The 15423-nt window shown below is 49.9% G+C and overlaps 1 protein-coding gene across 2 annotated transcripts in view; it reads right to left on the minus strand.

The window, feature by feature from the left end:
• TESMIN (testis expressed metallothionein like protein) overlaps positions 1-15423 on the minus strand; it is a 37773-nt gene continuing 22350 nt past the window's right edge. Inside the window, exons 8-11 of one of the 2 annotated variants that reach the window (XM_082748792.1) lie at positions 5454-5556; positions 4543-4680; positions 2615-2790; positions 1-1222 (exon numbers count right to left, since the gene is read on the minus strand). In XM_082748792.1, coding sequence (XP_082604918.1) covers positions 1030-1222; positions 2615-2790; positions 4543-4680; positions 5454-5556 — 610 coding nt within the window. In that variant the 3' untranslated portion in view covers positions 1-1029. The remainder of the gene's footprint in view (positions 1223-2614; positions 2791-4542; positions 4681-5453; positions 5557-15423) is intronic. The other variant, XM_082748793.1, reaches the window with a different exon arrangement.

Below are 15423 nucleotides of genomic sequence, written 5' to 3' on the forward strand. Positions count from 1 at the left end.
AGAATTAAGTGTTTTTCTTCCCCTCCATGGTTCCCCGTCAGAATTTGCTGTTCCAAACACAGCTCTAGGCAATGCCAGCGGCCGCGGGGCTCCGTGCTGACCCCGCTATGCTCCTGAGTGACCGTTCTAAATGGGCTCTAAGGGGCGGGGCGATTCATAAACACGGAAACATGACCGATACGTTTCAGCTACTAAGTTAATTACAACAATGGAAGACATTTGAAGCTTTTAATCCTCTTTGCTTTTCCAATAGAACCAAAAGAGAGTCAACTTAATAACTAATCTTACCTGCTGGTTTCTGCAAACTCGTTATTTTAACCATATTTTAACAAACAATAATAATATTAGAACAGTAATCAGGGAGAAATTAATTGGACAGTAGAGCTTTCCCACACTCAAATGAAAGCACATAAGGACCTAGGTCCCTGGCAGGCACAAGCATGAGCCCGCTGCCCGCGTTCCAGGGTGGCCCGAGGGGAGCGGACAATTTGTGTGACTCTGGGAAAACGTCCGCACTTGGGAATTCCTCAAGGTTTTCTGTACTTTTCTGGAGATTTTAAGTTGTATCTTAGCAGCCCATCTGGAGAATTTATTTCAAAATTCTTTTAGTGAAAAATCATTATGCTTTTTAGGAGGAGAAGCCTCCAGAGGAAAATTTCCAAGACAGAGTGAAGGCGAGGGAACGGGCCGTTTCTTCCCCAGAGCCTGCCGGCACGGGCAGTGTGGACGGTGCTCCCAGAGTCGCCGGGAGCCGCTCTGTCCCCGGGGCCAGACGGCCACCATAAGCTGCGTCCCGCACTTCCTCCAAAAGTGGATCTGTGATCGCTGAGGCCCTCACCGAGACCCTCACTGGACCTCTGAGTAGATCCCCCCGGCCCCCGGATGCAGAGGGAAAGCCTGACCTTAGTGACACGGCTGCTGACCAGGCCCGGCCCCGTGTCCCTCCAACAACCTTTCTAAACTGCGCATCCCTTTCTCTCAGAACATTGAAACAAGACCTGCGCGCATTCCGCCGTCCCCACACTAACTCTACTCAAGCTTCAGGCCTTTGGACTTGAACTCGATGCGGAGAATCTGCGACAGGCACCTCCCGAATTCCTCCAGGATCATCTGCTCCGCCAGGCCATCGGGGCAGCGCGCCTTCTCCGCCTCTTCGCCCTGGGCCAGCAGGCAGGCGCACGCGGCCTCCACCACCTCCCAGGAGATGCACGAGGACCAGCGTCTGGCGGGAACAGAGCGGTTACAGGCCGGGCCCCGTGCCACGCCTTAAGTACCTGATGGGTAAGGGGACGTCCTGGTCGCGGGATTTACAGCGGGTCACCGGTGAAGTCTAATGCCAGCTTCCTCGTACCGGAAACCTTGACCATACGCAGCATTTTGCCTTTAGGAGTGACCCGTCCACCTCTCGACTCCCCCGTCACCGCAGGGTCTGAGGACGGTCCGGAGGAGATCACTTGCAACCTGCAGGGGCTCCGGGGTGACAGTATCCAGCTTGGGGTCCGGGCAGGGGTAGAGGCAGGTCTCTTGGGTAAGACAAGGTCCTAGAGAAGCGCCGGGCAGCCTGCTCCCAGCTCCGGCCCCGGGGGCACCTGAGCCCTCAGAGGCCAACCACCCTGAGGACTCGTCCCCGTGGAGGGGTGCTGTCGGCACAGTCCCCCCTCCGAAGGCCCCCCCGGGAGCCCTGAACAGCAGGACTCTGTCGTGCAGGACAGGCCGGGGCCCTGAGCTCGAGGGGCAACGTGGCTTCGCTCCACGGCTGCCCACTTCGCGCTCAGACTGCAGGAATTCAGGAAAACTTCCCCAAGTGCTGGCAAGTGTTGGAGGACGAGAACAGACACGGGGGTTGGGATGGGTTAGAACCTCTCTGTGCAGACACGAGAGAACATCTCCGCTCGCCCGTTCACAGTGAGGCCGTGTTCGGTGGCCGTGTTCGGTGCAGACCCCTGCACGCCCAGGGACGAGTACCTCTGGTGTCTCTGACCAAATAAGCACGAACTCGGCTTGGCAAAATGATATGAATTCGAGACATCTGGTACTTTATCATGAGAGCACTCAAGGCATTGAATGAAAGGAACTTTTCCAAGTGGATAAACCAAATCTAATACATAGTAAAATTATCGCCCAAGCTTTGAGATCCGCTGGGCTTATAACGTGGCCTCAGCCCAGCTCAGTGGGGCGCTACCCACCCAGTGTGAGGCACTTCACCGCCCCCGTGGGAAGGAGCGCGGCGGGCAGGCTGTCTCCCCACACGGCCAGCAGCCGGTCAGGTGCCTGCGGTCCGGAGATCATGCCCTCGCTGCCCGGGAGCACTGGCCCGTCGGCGATCCCCACGGGGCCCCTCTGCTTGTCCACAACGTGGGTAGATCTGTCCGTGAGGACAGACAGCACAGAGCGATCTCCGTGGTGGGGGCCCCCACGGAAACAGCGAATAGAATCTCAGGCTGGTCCAGCAGGGGAGTTGTCGCCTCGTCCCCACCGCTCCTCCCCTCACAGACAGACAGACAGACACAGACACAGACACACACACACACACACGCTCTTTCCAGTATATAGGCTGACTTTCTCAAATTAACCTCTGTTTCCCTTCTTCAGAGGGTGGGTTCACAGTACCTACCTATCTTGTCTGAATTTTGCTGGTCCTGAGAATTCAGCTGGTGACAACTGATGGCTGCCTTCAGACCCTCCAACCTCCATAGAGTTGGGCATGTTCATTAGGGTTTTCCGTTCTGGGCTTTCTTCATAATTTTTGCAACCAATGCATTTGCAAATAGAAGAACACATAATTTTGGCCTGGTAACATAAAATGCTTCAATAAAATTAGACTGCCCTATAAGTCACCAAAACAACACATTCTATTTGGACCTTAAATAACTCTGTGTGTGTGTGCGTGTGCGTGTGCGTGTGTGTGTGTGTATTTAATCTGCAGTTTTCATACAGACGTGGGGAGGGGGTTTGGAAGGCTGGCGTGCGAGTGTGGGCGTGAGTCCCGAGCAGAGGGGGATCAGCGCGCTGCCCGGACTGGAACACAGGTCCTAGGATCCCAGCAGACAGCTCTCAGCTCACCCCCTTTACCGCATTTCGCAGATACTGCGTTTCCACACATGGGGGGTTTGTGGCTCCCCCCCCACCCCACCGCATCCAATAAGCCCGTTGGCACAGGTTTTCCAATGGTCTTTGCTCACTTCGTGGCTCTGTGTCTCATTTTGGTATCGCTCTCAATATTTCAAACTTTTCGTCACTCTTATGTTTGTTCTAAGATCTGTGCCCAGCGATGGCAACTAAGGTCATCAGAGGACGCTCAGTATTTCTGATGAGGGAACGTGTCTTGTCTCTTAGACTTTGTGCCACTGCACGCCCAGCGGAGTCCAACGTCCACACACCTGCACTGGACCGGCTTGAATGCAGTGTTTGCTTTCTTGCAGTGCCCTGGACCCGAGCCCATGTCATGTCCCAAGGGGGGCCTGTGTCCTGCTGGCTCTGCTGTTGCAGGGGATGTGTGGCTGGGGAGAGTCTGAGGCCCACTGAGGGCCTGCCTTGCGTGGCTGTCCTAAGGGAGGCCCTGGCCACTTGCTTGTGGGGGGAACTCGGCTTCTTGGCACAAGGCAGTGTGTCTGGAAGCCAGGGCCTCCCCCTGGCTCAGGCTGGCTTCCCTCTTTGTCTCAGCTGCTGGGGGAGGGGTCCCTCAGGGATGCACATCAAAGGGTATCTCTTGTGTTTTACTCTGCCCCCTGGATTTTTTGAGCAAGAGGCCCTTCAGGATTTCCAGTGGACTCTCAAGAGCACAGGACACCCACCCCTCATGTGGGCTGCTGCGTGGCAGAGGCTCAGCCTCCGGAAAGTGGGTGAAGATCAGGCAGAGATGCTGCAAGACCATCCGAAGCCTGCTCTGCGGTGGGGGTGGGGGGGGGGGTGGCACTCACAGCTTGAATCCTGTGTCTCGGCATGACTGGGGCCGCATTTCCAAAACCCTAGCTGGGGGGAGGCCGGGCCTGCTCACTCAGAGCTTCCAGCACATGTCCCCAGAACCACGAGGACTCTTCTCAAGCCTGACCGTCTGGGACAACCTTGTCCAAATAAAATTCACAGATGGCCCTCGAAGACCGCAAGCGCACCAAGGGAGAGCCTTTCAAGGAAGGGCCCTCCCGGCCCTTCACTGCTGGGGCCTGCGGGCTCTTTCCTCTGTCCGTCCCTGTCCCCCAACACCAGGAATGGAGGGGGAAGCTGAAGGGAGAGAGTGAGCCCCTGCACGGCCCGTGAGTGTCCGGGAAACTCCGGCCTGGGAACTGCCCTGCCCTGCTGTGCGCTCAGCCGGGAGGCCCCGCGGTCCACTGTGGTCTCGGAGCACCAGCCTGGGGATGAGGCTCCACACGGAGGAGGCAAGGCCCACCTCTGGGAGCCCCCGACCTGCTGCCACGGAGCGGGCCGGGCCATGGGGCAGGAGCCTCTGCTGGGCGCTCATGGTGGGCTTGAGGCAAGCAACGGGCTCCTGAAGGGGCCCGGGGTCATCAGCAGGTGCCCCTGCGCCCGGGCCGGGCGTCTCACCTCGTAGCACTCGCAGTAGTTCTTCAGGCAGCCGGAGCGCCGGCAGTTACAGCCCTTGTTGTGCCGAGGCTTCACGTCTCCCAACCTCCCTTTCCCGATTTTTGGTTGGAAAGCTTCTGGATTCCTATCAAGACATGCCTATGAGACAGAAAACACAAAACTCCATCAAAGTGTACTTTATTATGTAAAAATCTTGTTCAGTGAAAGGTATCTCCGTTGTCTGCTACGTTAATCCATCTGTAGCTTTAGGATTCGTCACAGGACACAAAGGACTAATACACAGCCATCAAAAAGGACGACATCTCACCTTTTGCAACCATTTGGATGGAAAGAGAGGGTGTTATGCTAAGCGAAATAAGTCAAATGCAATGATCATATGATCTCACTCCTATGTGGAATTTAAGAAATAGAACAGAGGTGCATAGGGGAAGAGAGGAAAAAATAAAATAAAATAAAATAAAATCAGAGGAGGAGGCAAACCATAAGAGACTCGGAGCCCTAGGAGAGCGACTGAGCGCTGCTGGAGGGGAGGCGGGTGGGGGCTGGGGTCACTGGGTGACGGGCACGAGGGAGGACACGAGATGTCATAGAGCACCCAGATGAGCACTGGCTACTATACGCAACTGGCAAATCCCTGACCTCCACCTCTGAAACTAGTAATACATTATTTGTTGATTAAAGAAACAGAGGGAAAGCAAAAAGAGAGAGAGAAAGCATGAGGGGGGAGAAACTGTAGCAGACTCCCCACTGAGCACAGAGCCTGATGTGGGGCTCGATCTCACAACCCTCAGACTGTGACCTGAGCCGAAACCAAGACTCGGACACTTAGCCAACCGAGCTCCCAGGCACCCTGTATCTCAAGCACTTTTAGACACTTTTAGAATGCATGTATTTAGTGGAAAAAATATTACCTTAATGGCCTTGAACCGCTGGATTTCGTGACGTAGGTTGTTGCAACAATTGTTACAGTTGCAGTTGTTGCAGAAGTCCCCGCTGGCGAAGCAGTCACAGTACCTGGGAAAGGACAGCACAGTGTGTCAGAGGCGCGGCGCGTGGGGACAGCAGCACGCGTGGGGACTCAGCCGGCCAGTGCGCTGGAGGCCGCCGCAACTCTTATTTAGAGACTCTGATTCCTTTCGTGTGAAAGCTAGAGCACCTGGGTAGATGCTGTCCTGGGACTGGCGGGGAGAATGAGAAACCAGTTCAAGCCCCAGCCGCGGCCGTCCACTGTCCCCTGCGCCTCGTGCCCACGGACACTCTCCCCGGAGCGCCCCGCCGGCCCTGGCCACCCACACACGCCCAGCCGAGCCCTCTTCTTGGCCAGACCGTGACTGTCCATGGAAACGAATGGGGCCTGGAGGCCGAACCTGGCTTGGGTTCGATCTTCCTTCCACTCCCTGTCGGCCTGCGGAGGAGGAGACGAATGGGGAGAAACCGCGTGTGAGGCCACTGCTCTCCGACTCTCTCATCGTGAAAGGGTTGTTCATGAATTCGGAGTCTACAGAACAGGTTTTAGCCCAATCTCTCCCCAGACGTGTCCACTGTGCCCTGGGATTCCGGAGGTCCTAAAGGCACAGAATGGCTTTTCCCGGAAGACCTGTCAGAGTCTGTGGCTACGACACCTGCCCTTGGACTGTCCAGGAGGGGCGCGCGGAGACCTGTGGCTTACGCGGGTTCAGCATGGGCGAGGATAAGACACTTTCCTCAACTCACGTGTAACTTCAACGTTGAGACAAGGACTCCCAGTACTTTCCCTATAACCTGCACCCCAGAGAGGCTTCCGGAGTTCATCGGCCACTCCGCACTCCCGCTTGTGACAGGACAAGACCCGCGCCGCTCTCTCGGGAGGGCACGAGTCCCTGAAGGGAGCTTCAGACCAGGCCCCCATGTTACCTGACAGAGGCGATGTGTCAGCGTCCTGAGCTGGAACATGGAAGTCGTGGCATCTAACCTGCCCGTCTCAAGGGTCGCCCAGGGGAGCTCGGGACATCACACGGATGTGTCTCCGGTACAAGTGTCGTGTGACGCCAGGAGGGCCCATGGCTGGCAACACGGTAGACTGCACGTTTGTAGAAACCTCACTGTTACAGAATTCCTAAACATTTTTCTTTCAATATTTATTGTCTGAATTCTTTTAAATAATAGAGTAAAATACATGTCAAGCCAAGAGGAAAGCAAAGGAGATTGTCAGAGATGAAATAAAGAAGAAACCGTGAATCCAAAGGGGAGAGTTCTGTAGCTGCCAATGTCATCCTGGGGCGCCCGCCGTTCCTGGTGACCAGAGCCCGCTCCTGCGGGAGCAGAAGACCAAGTCTGGGCTACCGAAGGTGAGAGTTGCACCACATAAAGCAAGGATCCTCAAAAGACAACTTCCCCACAAATCCCCTTTGTAGAAGCACTGGGGATACATGCCCCTCCCAGGCACAGGGGGAAACAGGAGAGCAGCTCAGAGGGCTTCCGGAGCAGTAGGATGGACAGTGGGATGGGCAGAAGCGGGAAGAGACGACAGGTTCAGAGGCTGGAAAGCAGAGGGGCGAGTTATGGACAGCAGACGGAAGTGCCCCGAATCCTGGGCTAGTGGGAGAGAGCAAGGAAGCAGCTCGGAAGACTCTGGACTCGGTGGTTCCAGGCTGCTCTGGAGTGGAGTGGGGGAGGGTGGGATGAGAAGAGAATTGGTTGAAATTCTAATGAGGAGGGAGCAAGCCCCCAGGTCCTCCCCTTGCCAGCACGCTCCTCCTCTCCACCAGCCCCTGCGGCAAGAGACGGAAATGACTCTCTGGGGCAAGAGGACTGAGGGCGGCGCTATCACAATGAGCCCCAGGAGGAAAGGTGGCTGTTGAGACCCACAGCTTTCTTCTACTTGGCCCCTGGAATCCTAAGGCCGCATTGCAAAAGCCTTCTCTGGGGACGCCGACCAGCCCAAGAGCGAATAGAGAGAGGAGTCCCACAGTGAGGTTTCCCAACAGATGGCTTAGTCTTACCACCAAGAGTCCGTGGGAAGCTTAAGTCTCGTTCTTAAATGTGAGCGGAGTGACAGCCAAAGATCCACAGACATTTCGGGAAACCTGACATAAAAGACAGAGGCCTAAAGAAACAGACTGTCCAGAGAAAGGAAACTGCTGGACAGATTAAGAAACAAGAAAATGGTACTTTACAAAACAGAGTATAAAAACGATGTTCTGGAAAATAAAAAAGTAATCACAGAAAGGATTATCTTAACAGAGGATGTGAAAACTGGAGGAGAGAAGGAGGTCCAGAAAGATACAATTTTGAGAAGTAAGGGCAGAAGATGATTGAGGAACATTTCTCAGAACTAAAGGGCATGAGTTTACAGAGAAAAAGGACTGCCAAGCGGCAAGAGAGTCCCAAAGCAAGATACTACTGTCCAGTTTCAGAGCATGGGGAACCAAGACAGGCTCCTATAGGTTCCAGATAGAATAAAACCAGCTTCACACAAGGAGCAAGAACAAGAATTATGTCAAAATGTCAATAGCAGGGGCGACTGGGTGGCTCAGTGGGTTAAAGCCTCTGCCTTTGGCTCAGGTCATGATCCCAGGGTCCTGGGATCGAGCCCCACATCGGGTTCTCTGCTCAGCGGGGAGCCTGCTTCCTCCTCTCTCACTGCCTGCCTCTCCCCCGACTTGTGATCTCTGCCCCTCAAATAAATAAATAAAATCTTAAAAAAAAAATTCAATAGCAGCACTGGAAACTAGCAAAATCTTCAAATTTCTGAAGAAAAATTCAGCATTCAAAGCTGAACTGAAATTGGAAATCCAACTATGCGATCCAAAACAAATGGGATCCAGGCACCAGGCAATCGAACTTGGGAAGGAAGCAAAGGAAGCCCTCGGTGTGGTGGCAGAGGGAGAGTCCATGGCCGGGGCTGGTGTGACAGCGTCTAGCCGGGGACAGGCGCGCAGCTCTGAGAAACACGTCCTCCATCAATACAACTGAGTATGTAGCAGGTCTGAGCGTGATGGAAAAACAGCTGTCTACCCAGAGGGCAGTTTAGGGTTAAATTAGTGTCGTGCACAAAGGAAACCCAGTATCAACTATGACCTCCAGGGAAACGATGAAGAAGTGCAGGAAAGGAAATGAATCACGGTCCAGCAGGAAGTAGCGTTTTCCCAGTTGTGAAACAGAAACACTTACTACTGATCTAACCACATGTGTCTGATGTCTGGGGTGGGAGATGTGTGGGGAAGGGACAGCAAAGCCCACATCTCCCACGGTATGAAACCAAGAGAAGATGCCCCCACTGAAAAGTCAAGAAGGTAGCAAAGCAGGCTTGTTATTTACATGCGTGGAGACAAATATTAAAAGAGTCTGTTTAAAGAGTTGAAAATTCCTGGAGATCAGAAAATAAGGGGCAGTTGTCAGGGAACTACCATTCTTTGTGACAAGTCTTATATAATTCCTTGGCTTTTAAAACTGTGTGAGGAGGCGTGTGGCTGGCTCAGCTGGTGATGTATGTGACTCTTGACCTTGGGATTGAAATTTGAGTCCCACGTTGGGCGTAGAGATTATTTAATACTAAATTCTTTTAAAAAGATAAAAATTAAAAAAACTCTTTGTGTGTATTATCTGGATAAGAATAACTAAATTAAAAGTGAGAAAGGATAAACTGAAAGACAGAGAAATCAGATCAAGGCACATCATAAAAAGATGAAGAGATTAAAAACACAGAAAAGAGGTTAAGAGGAGCGGTGCACAGCTGGAGGGGCTAGCACATGGCAGATCGGCATTACAGGACAGAAGAGAGAAAAGGGAAGAGGCTGTGGAATGAAGATACCTGTGAGTGTTGAAAGTTGTGGGCCCTCTGACTTCAGAAGCATAATGAGCCCCAAAAAGATAAATACAAGGAAAAAAGACAGAAGGAAAATCTTAAAAGCCCCAGAGAGGAAAGATAGCTTATCTAGACTGACAGCTTACTTCCTGCTAGAAATAATGGGAGGGATGCCTGGGTGGCTCAGTTGTTAAGTGTCTGCCTTTGGCTTTGTCATGATCCCAGAGTCCTGGGATCGAGCCCTGCATTGGACTCCTAGCTCAGTGGGGAGCCTGCTTCTAACTCTGCCTGCCTCTCTTCCTGCTTGTGCTCTTTCTCTCCCTCTCTCTCTGACAAATAAATAAATAAGATCTTTTTAAAAAGAAAGAAAGTGAAATAAAGGAAGAAAGGAAAAAAGAAAGAAAGAAAAAGAGAAAGAAAGAAAGGGATGTAGTAAAAACAGTATCTTCAAAGCTCTGAGAGGAAAACCAACAATCTAGAATTTTATACCCAAACTATGCTTATTTACCGAGGTTCACTCCAGACACATTTCTTCTCTTGTTCTACATACTTTGGTGATTGGCTTGATTGATTCACACTTGCCCCTCTACTTTTTTAAATTTTATGTTGAAAATTTTTAAATCGCGTTTGCCAAACCTAGTCTGTCTTCTACCCTAAAATGCACATTTTCTTCTTCCACCAACGCCGGGAAAGATGATCTACATCGGCTGCTTATCCTTCCTCGTCACCCATCACCCTTCCTCCTACTGCACCCCGACCTTCTTCTCTGCCCTACCGGCTCTCAGAGGCAACCAATGACTTCCTTGCTGGAGATGCAAGGACCTCCTCACTGCACGTCTGTCTCAGTAGCTGTGACTCTCTTCTGTTCCAGAACCACATTCCCAGCTTCCCGTCAGACATTTCTACCCCCAACTCAGCATGTCTGGCCTTAACTTGTGATCTTCTCCCACTCCACTCTGCTCAAGCGGGGCTCCCTCTCTGCGTCCGTGGTGCCGTCCACCACTAACAGAATCCCAAGTCCCTTCTGACTGTTACCACCATTCTCTCTTCCCCCATACCTGAGGAGCTATCAAGTTTACCAATTCTGGCTCAGAAATGTCTTTTTTTTTTTTTCAATTTTAGCTTTATATAAGTAAATCACATTTGTTGAATAAAAGTTTTAGATATAAATTAGCAAAAAGAAAAAAAATTACAACCACTCAGAATTCCACTCCCTAGAAATGATCATTTGGTGAACATACTTCAGATTTTTTCTCTAAAACTATACATACTGAAATAAACATATGTTGTTTGATTATATATTATATACAAACAAAAACAAGATCATATTCTAAACATTGTTTCAACGTGTTTTTATTACTTGTCAGTATCAGTAATCACTCTAACAACTGGTTTTTATTACTTATCACTATTATGAGTGTTTCCCATGTACATAGATGTAGACACTGTTTCAGTGACTGCACAGTGTCCCCTTTTACAGAAGCAGCATAATTCAGTTAATAATTCTCTTCACACTGAACACTTAGATTATTTTATATATTTTGGAATGTAAACAATATTACACCAGTGACACTGGCCTCCTTTCTGTTCCCAGAAGCCTGTACCTTCCCTCTCTTGCCACAGGGCCTTTGCATGGGCCGTTTCCCCTGTCTAGAACATCGTTAGCCACCCACTTTCAATCTACCTCCACCTGATTAACTCTCTGCATCCAAACACTCCTCCTTAGGAAGGTCTTCCCTGGCTTTCAGACTTGGTCCTCTAACCCTCCCCCACCCCGACACCCACTATCACTCCTTTACCACATTTTCCATATCTCCACTCTGACCTTTACCTATATGATTGTTTTATTCATGTCCATCTCCCACTTAGACTGTGAGTGCCAAGAAGGCAGAGACCATGACTACCTTGTTCATCTCAGTCTTTCTCATTCCTGAAATCACAGAAATTAAGAAATATTTGTGGAATGAATGAGTAAATGTATATCTGAAATAATCTTAAGTCTCTGTTTTGTTCTACCATCCCTGCCTCAGTTCAGGTCTTTCTCGCCTCTTCTATACTCTTGTGATAGCCTCCTAACTCACCTCACTTTCAACTTCCTCTACCTTGCCATCATTGCTAAAACATATATTAGCAAAAAGAAGCAAAGAAAAAACTAGAAACAGAAAACACAAAATAGTGATTCCTGGGTGGCTCAGTGAGTTAAGTGTCTGCCTTTGGCTCAGGTCATGGTCACAGGGTCCTGGGATTGAGCCCTGCATTGGGCTCTCTGCTCAGTAGGGAGCCTGCTTCCCACCCCCGACCCCCACCTGCCTCTCTGTCTACTTGTGATCCCTTTCTCTGTCAAATATGTAAATAAATAATCTTTTTTTAAAAAAAGGAAAACACAAAATAAGACTGTGCATTCCTGGTGAGAATGAAAAATGGTATAGCTGCCATGGAAAACAGAGTGGAAGTTCCCCTAAAAGTTAAAACACGAGGGGCGCCTGGGTGGCTCGGTGTGTTGGGCTCTGCCTTCGGCTCAGGTCAGGATCTCAGTGTCCTGGGATCAAGCCCCACATCGGGCTCTCTGCTCGGCAGGGAGCCTACTTCCCCTTCTCTCTCTGCCTGACTTTCTACCTGCGTGTGATCTCTCTGTCTGTCAAATAAAATAAATAAAATCTTTTAAAAAATTTATAAAAAAAACAAAAAAAACCACGAACTCACTATATGATCCAGGGATTCCATTTCTGGGCATCTCTACCCAAAAGGATTGAAAGCAGGGACTCGAAGAGATGCTTGTCCACCAGTGCTCATAGCAGCATTAGTCACAGGAACCAAAAGGTGGAAGCAACCCACAAGTCCATTACCAGAGAAAGGGCTAAATAAAATGTGGCCTGTATGTACCATGGCGTATATTCAGGCTTGAAAAGGAATGATATTTTGACACATTTTGCTACAGCACGGAGCAACCAGGATGCTGGGTGAAAGATGCCAGACCAGAAAGGACACATGTTGTACAGGTTTTCTCATATCACGTCCCTAGAGTAGGCAAATTCAGAGACAGAAAGTAGGACAGAGGTTGCCAGGGATCGGAGAGAGGACAATCGCTACTTCCTGGGTACAGAGTTTCTAACTGGGATGATGAGGAAGTCCTGGGAATGGTGGTGATGGCTGCGCAGCCTGGTGGGTGTGATTAATGCCCTGAACTGTACATTTAAAAACTGTTACAACGGTAAATTTTTTGTTATGTACATGTTACAAAAAAACCCAAAACAAACCAAACATGAGGTGTACAAAGTATGTACAGAATGCCACCATCTGACTGAAAAAAAAAGTTATTAAGTTATTAATTAACTTAAATAAATTTTAAAACCTCAAAAAGATAAGGTGGTACAAACAAGTCCACATATATCAATAATGACAAAAGGTATGCAAAATGGATGAAAGAAGTCTATTAAAAGACCTGGATTATTAGATTTGCTTTTTAAAAAGCCACCCACAGTCAGCTTACGGAGGACATACGGGAACTAAAAGCACCACACAGAACGTGTGTGCAGAAAGGGGCGAGAGGGAGCGCACCTGCTAACCCCAACCCAAGAAAACACGGCGGCAACGCGAGTATCAGCCAGGGAAGAACTCGAGGCCAAAAGCAACAGGAGACACAGGTGTGTCACGGCTGATGGAAGCGTTCACCACCAAGACACAACAAGCACGGGTCTGCGTGCCCTGCACCACAGACCCGATACATGTGAACCAAAACGGAAGTATAGGGAGACACAGGCAAATCCCAACGAGTGAGTGGTCTGAACACACTTTTGTCAAAAACAGATAAATCACATGACATCTAAAGAGCATTTATGAGATTTAAGAAACAAAATGAACAAATCTGACCTAATGCACAGTAAATACATCCAAGACATAGAGAATATACATGTTTAAGTTAATATATCTTAAAAATCTATTGAACATTAAGTCATAAAAAAGAAGACTTCATTAATTTCGAAGCATCAATATCCTATAGACCATATTGTCTAATCACGGTGTAATCAAAGTAAAAAATTAACAATTAAAATGTCATTTCAAACATATATCTACATACATATCTGATACTGGGAAGTGTGACCTGAGCAACCCGTGGGTGAAGACTGAGTGACAGCAAAAGTGTCTCATACCAACACTTGTAGGTGCATTAAAGCAGTGCATGGGGCTAATCTAAAGCTTTACAGGAATTTCCTAAAAAATAAAAAAGAGAATAAATAAATAAGCATTGGCACAAAAAGCGAGCAAGACAATAGAGTAAAATAAAACAGGTGTGCTGGGGAAACAGTGAAGGGCAAACCTTAATATACCTCTGAAATGGGAACCAGAAATCTTAAGCAAGAAATCCAGAAAACCAAAAGCAGATGCCCTGAACAGACTGACAGAACAGACAAAAATCCCATGGAGAAGATCAAGAGAGAGGAAAGAGAGAAGCAATGACAACAGAAGCTTGGAAAGCGTGCACGGCTGTAACCGCTGAGAGAGATGATTTTTTAAAGCAACATACGAATATATAACAGGAATATACAAGTAGATTTAAAAACTTAAGAGAATTCAACAATATTCAAGAGAAATGCAAAATATCAACATGGGGTGCACCTGGGTGGCTTAGCCAGTTAAGCGTGTGCCTTCGGCTCTTGTCATGATCTCAGGGTCCCCGGATCGAGCCCCGCGTTGGGCTCCCGGCTCAGCTGTTTGTTTCTCCCTCTCCTTTTGCCTCTTGCCCTGCTCGAGTCTGCTTCTCCCTCTGCTCCTAACCCTGCTTGTGCTCGCTCTCTCTCTCAAATAAATAAGGAGAATCTTAAAAAAATATACCAACATGGACTCCAGAATAAATAAAAACTTAGAAAAAGCAACAGCAAAGAGAGAAAGTGACTGGGTAGCTCATCCCCGTCTTCTCCAGCCCACAAAGACACCCGGCCCTGGTGGTTTTACAGGCAGTGGGCGATCACCCTTCAAAGAACAAACACGGGCTCCCCTGCCCAGACTTTCTTGGAAGCGCCACAGAAGAGGCTGGGGTGGGAGGAGGGACGCCTGACAGCGCACTGGACTGCGCAACACAAAACGCTGGTATCGATGCCACAACCACATTCTAGACATGTGAGAAAGGGAAATCGTAGCTCTACCCGACTCCAGGAAAGTTGCAAAGTCCTAGGCAGAATATTAGAAATCTGGAACCAGATCTTGCAGTGTTTACAAGGTAAAATTGGTACATCGTGATCAATTTGGGTTCAATCCCTAGGCTACAGGATGGATTAGCATTGGTATATTTATTGTAATAGAACATATTATAGGATTAAAAGAAAAATAACAGCAATCATTTCCATAAATGCAGGAAAAAGACTTTGATAAAATTGACCACTCACTTACAGTAAGGATAAAGCAGAATGCCTGATTAGGAACAGAAGGACATGGAAGGAAGCCTCCTCAGCGGGACGCAGGTGTGTGGCGGAGAAGCAGCCCTTCGGCAGGAGCTACTCTCCCCGGACTCCAGCCGAGCACGTGGGAGGCTCCACTCGGGGCCATTCCCCAGCCTCCCACCCAGCCTGGTCTGAGCACAGCATGAGGTTCTGGCCCGGGCAGTGTGAGTGGAAGTGATTCGGGCAGGTTCTGGTTATGCCCTGGAAGGGGAGACGCAGGCCTGCACCCTCTTTTCTCTTCCTCCGTGGCTGGAACGGAGGCGAGGGTGGGGGCTGGGGAAGCATCGTCCCCCCCGGGGGCGGTGGGGGACGGCAGAGCAGCCGACGGGACCGACACACGGAGTTGATGACTGTCGGTCACAGTCTCTGTCCAACAGCCTCTAACAGCATTAAGCACTGAGGGTCTCTCAAAAACCTACTGCAAATATCTCACTTCGGGCAGGGCAAGGGAAGGTTAGAAGTATTACCAGGAAAACCAGGAGCAGCCTGGCGAGCGCCCAGCATGGCAGAGGCTGCGGGAGGGGCTGTCACTCTCACGACCAGAAAAAGAGGACGGAGATGCGGAAAGAAGTCCTGGCCCCCTTCGCAGTCAGATTGTCAAAAACGATGGTGCAGGACGTCCACACACGAACCACTGAGAAGTGGGGTCCATCGTGG

The sequence above is a fragment of the Mustela nivalis genome (genome assembly GCF_964662115.1).
Source record: "Mustela nivalis genome assembly, chromosome: 9".
Taxonomy (NCBI): domain Eukaryota; kingdom Metazoa; phylum Chordata; class Mammalia; order Carnivora; family Mustelidae; genus Mustela; species Mustela nivalis.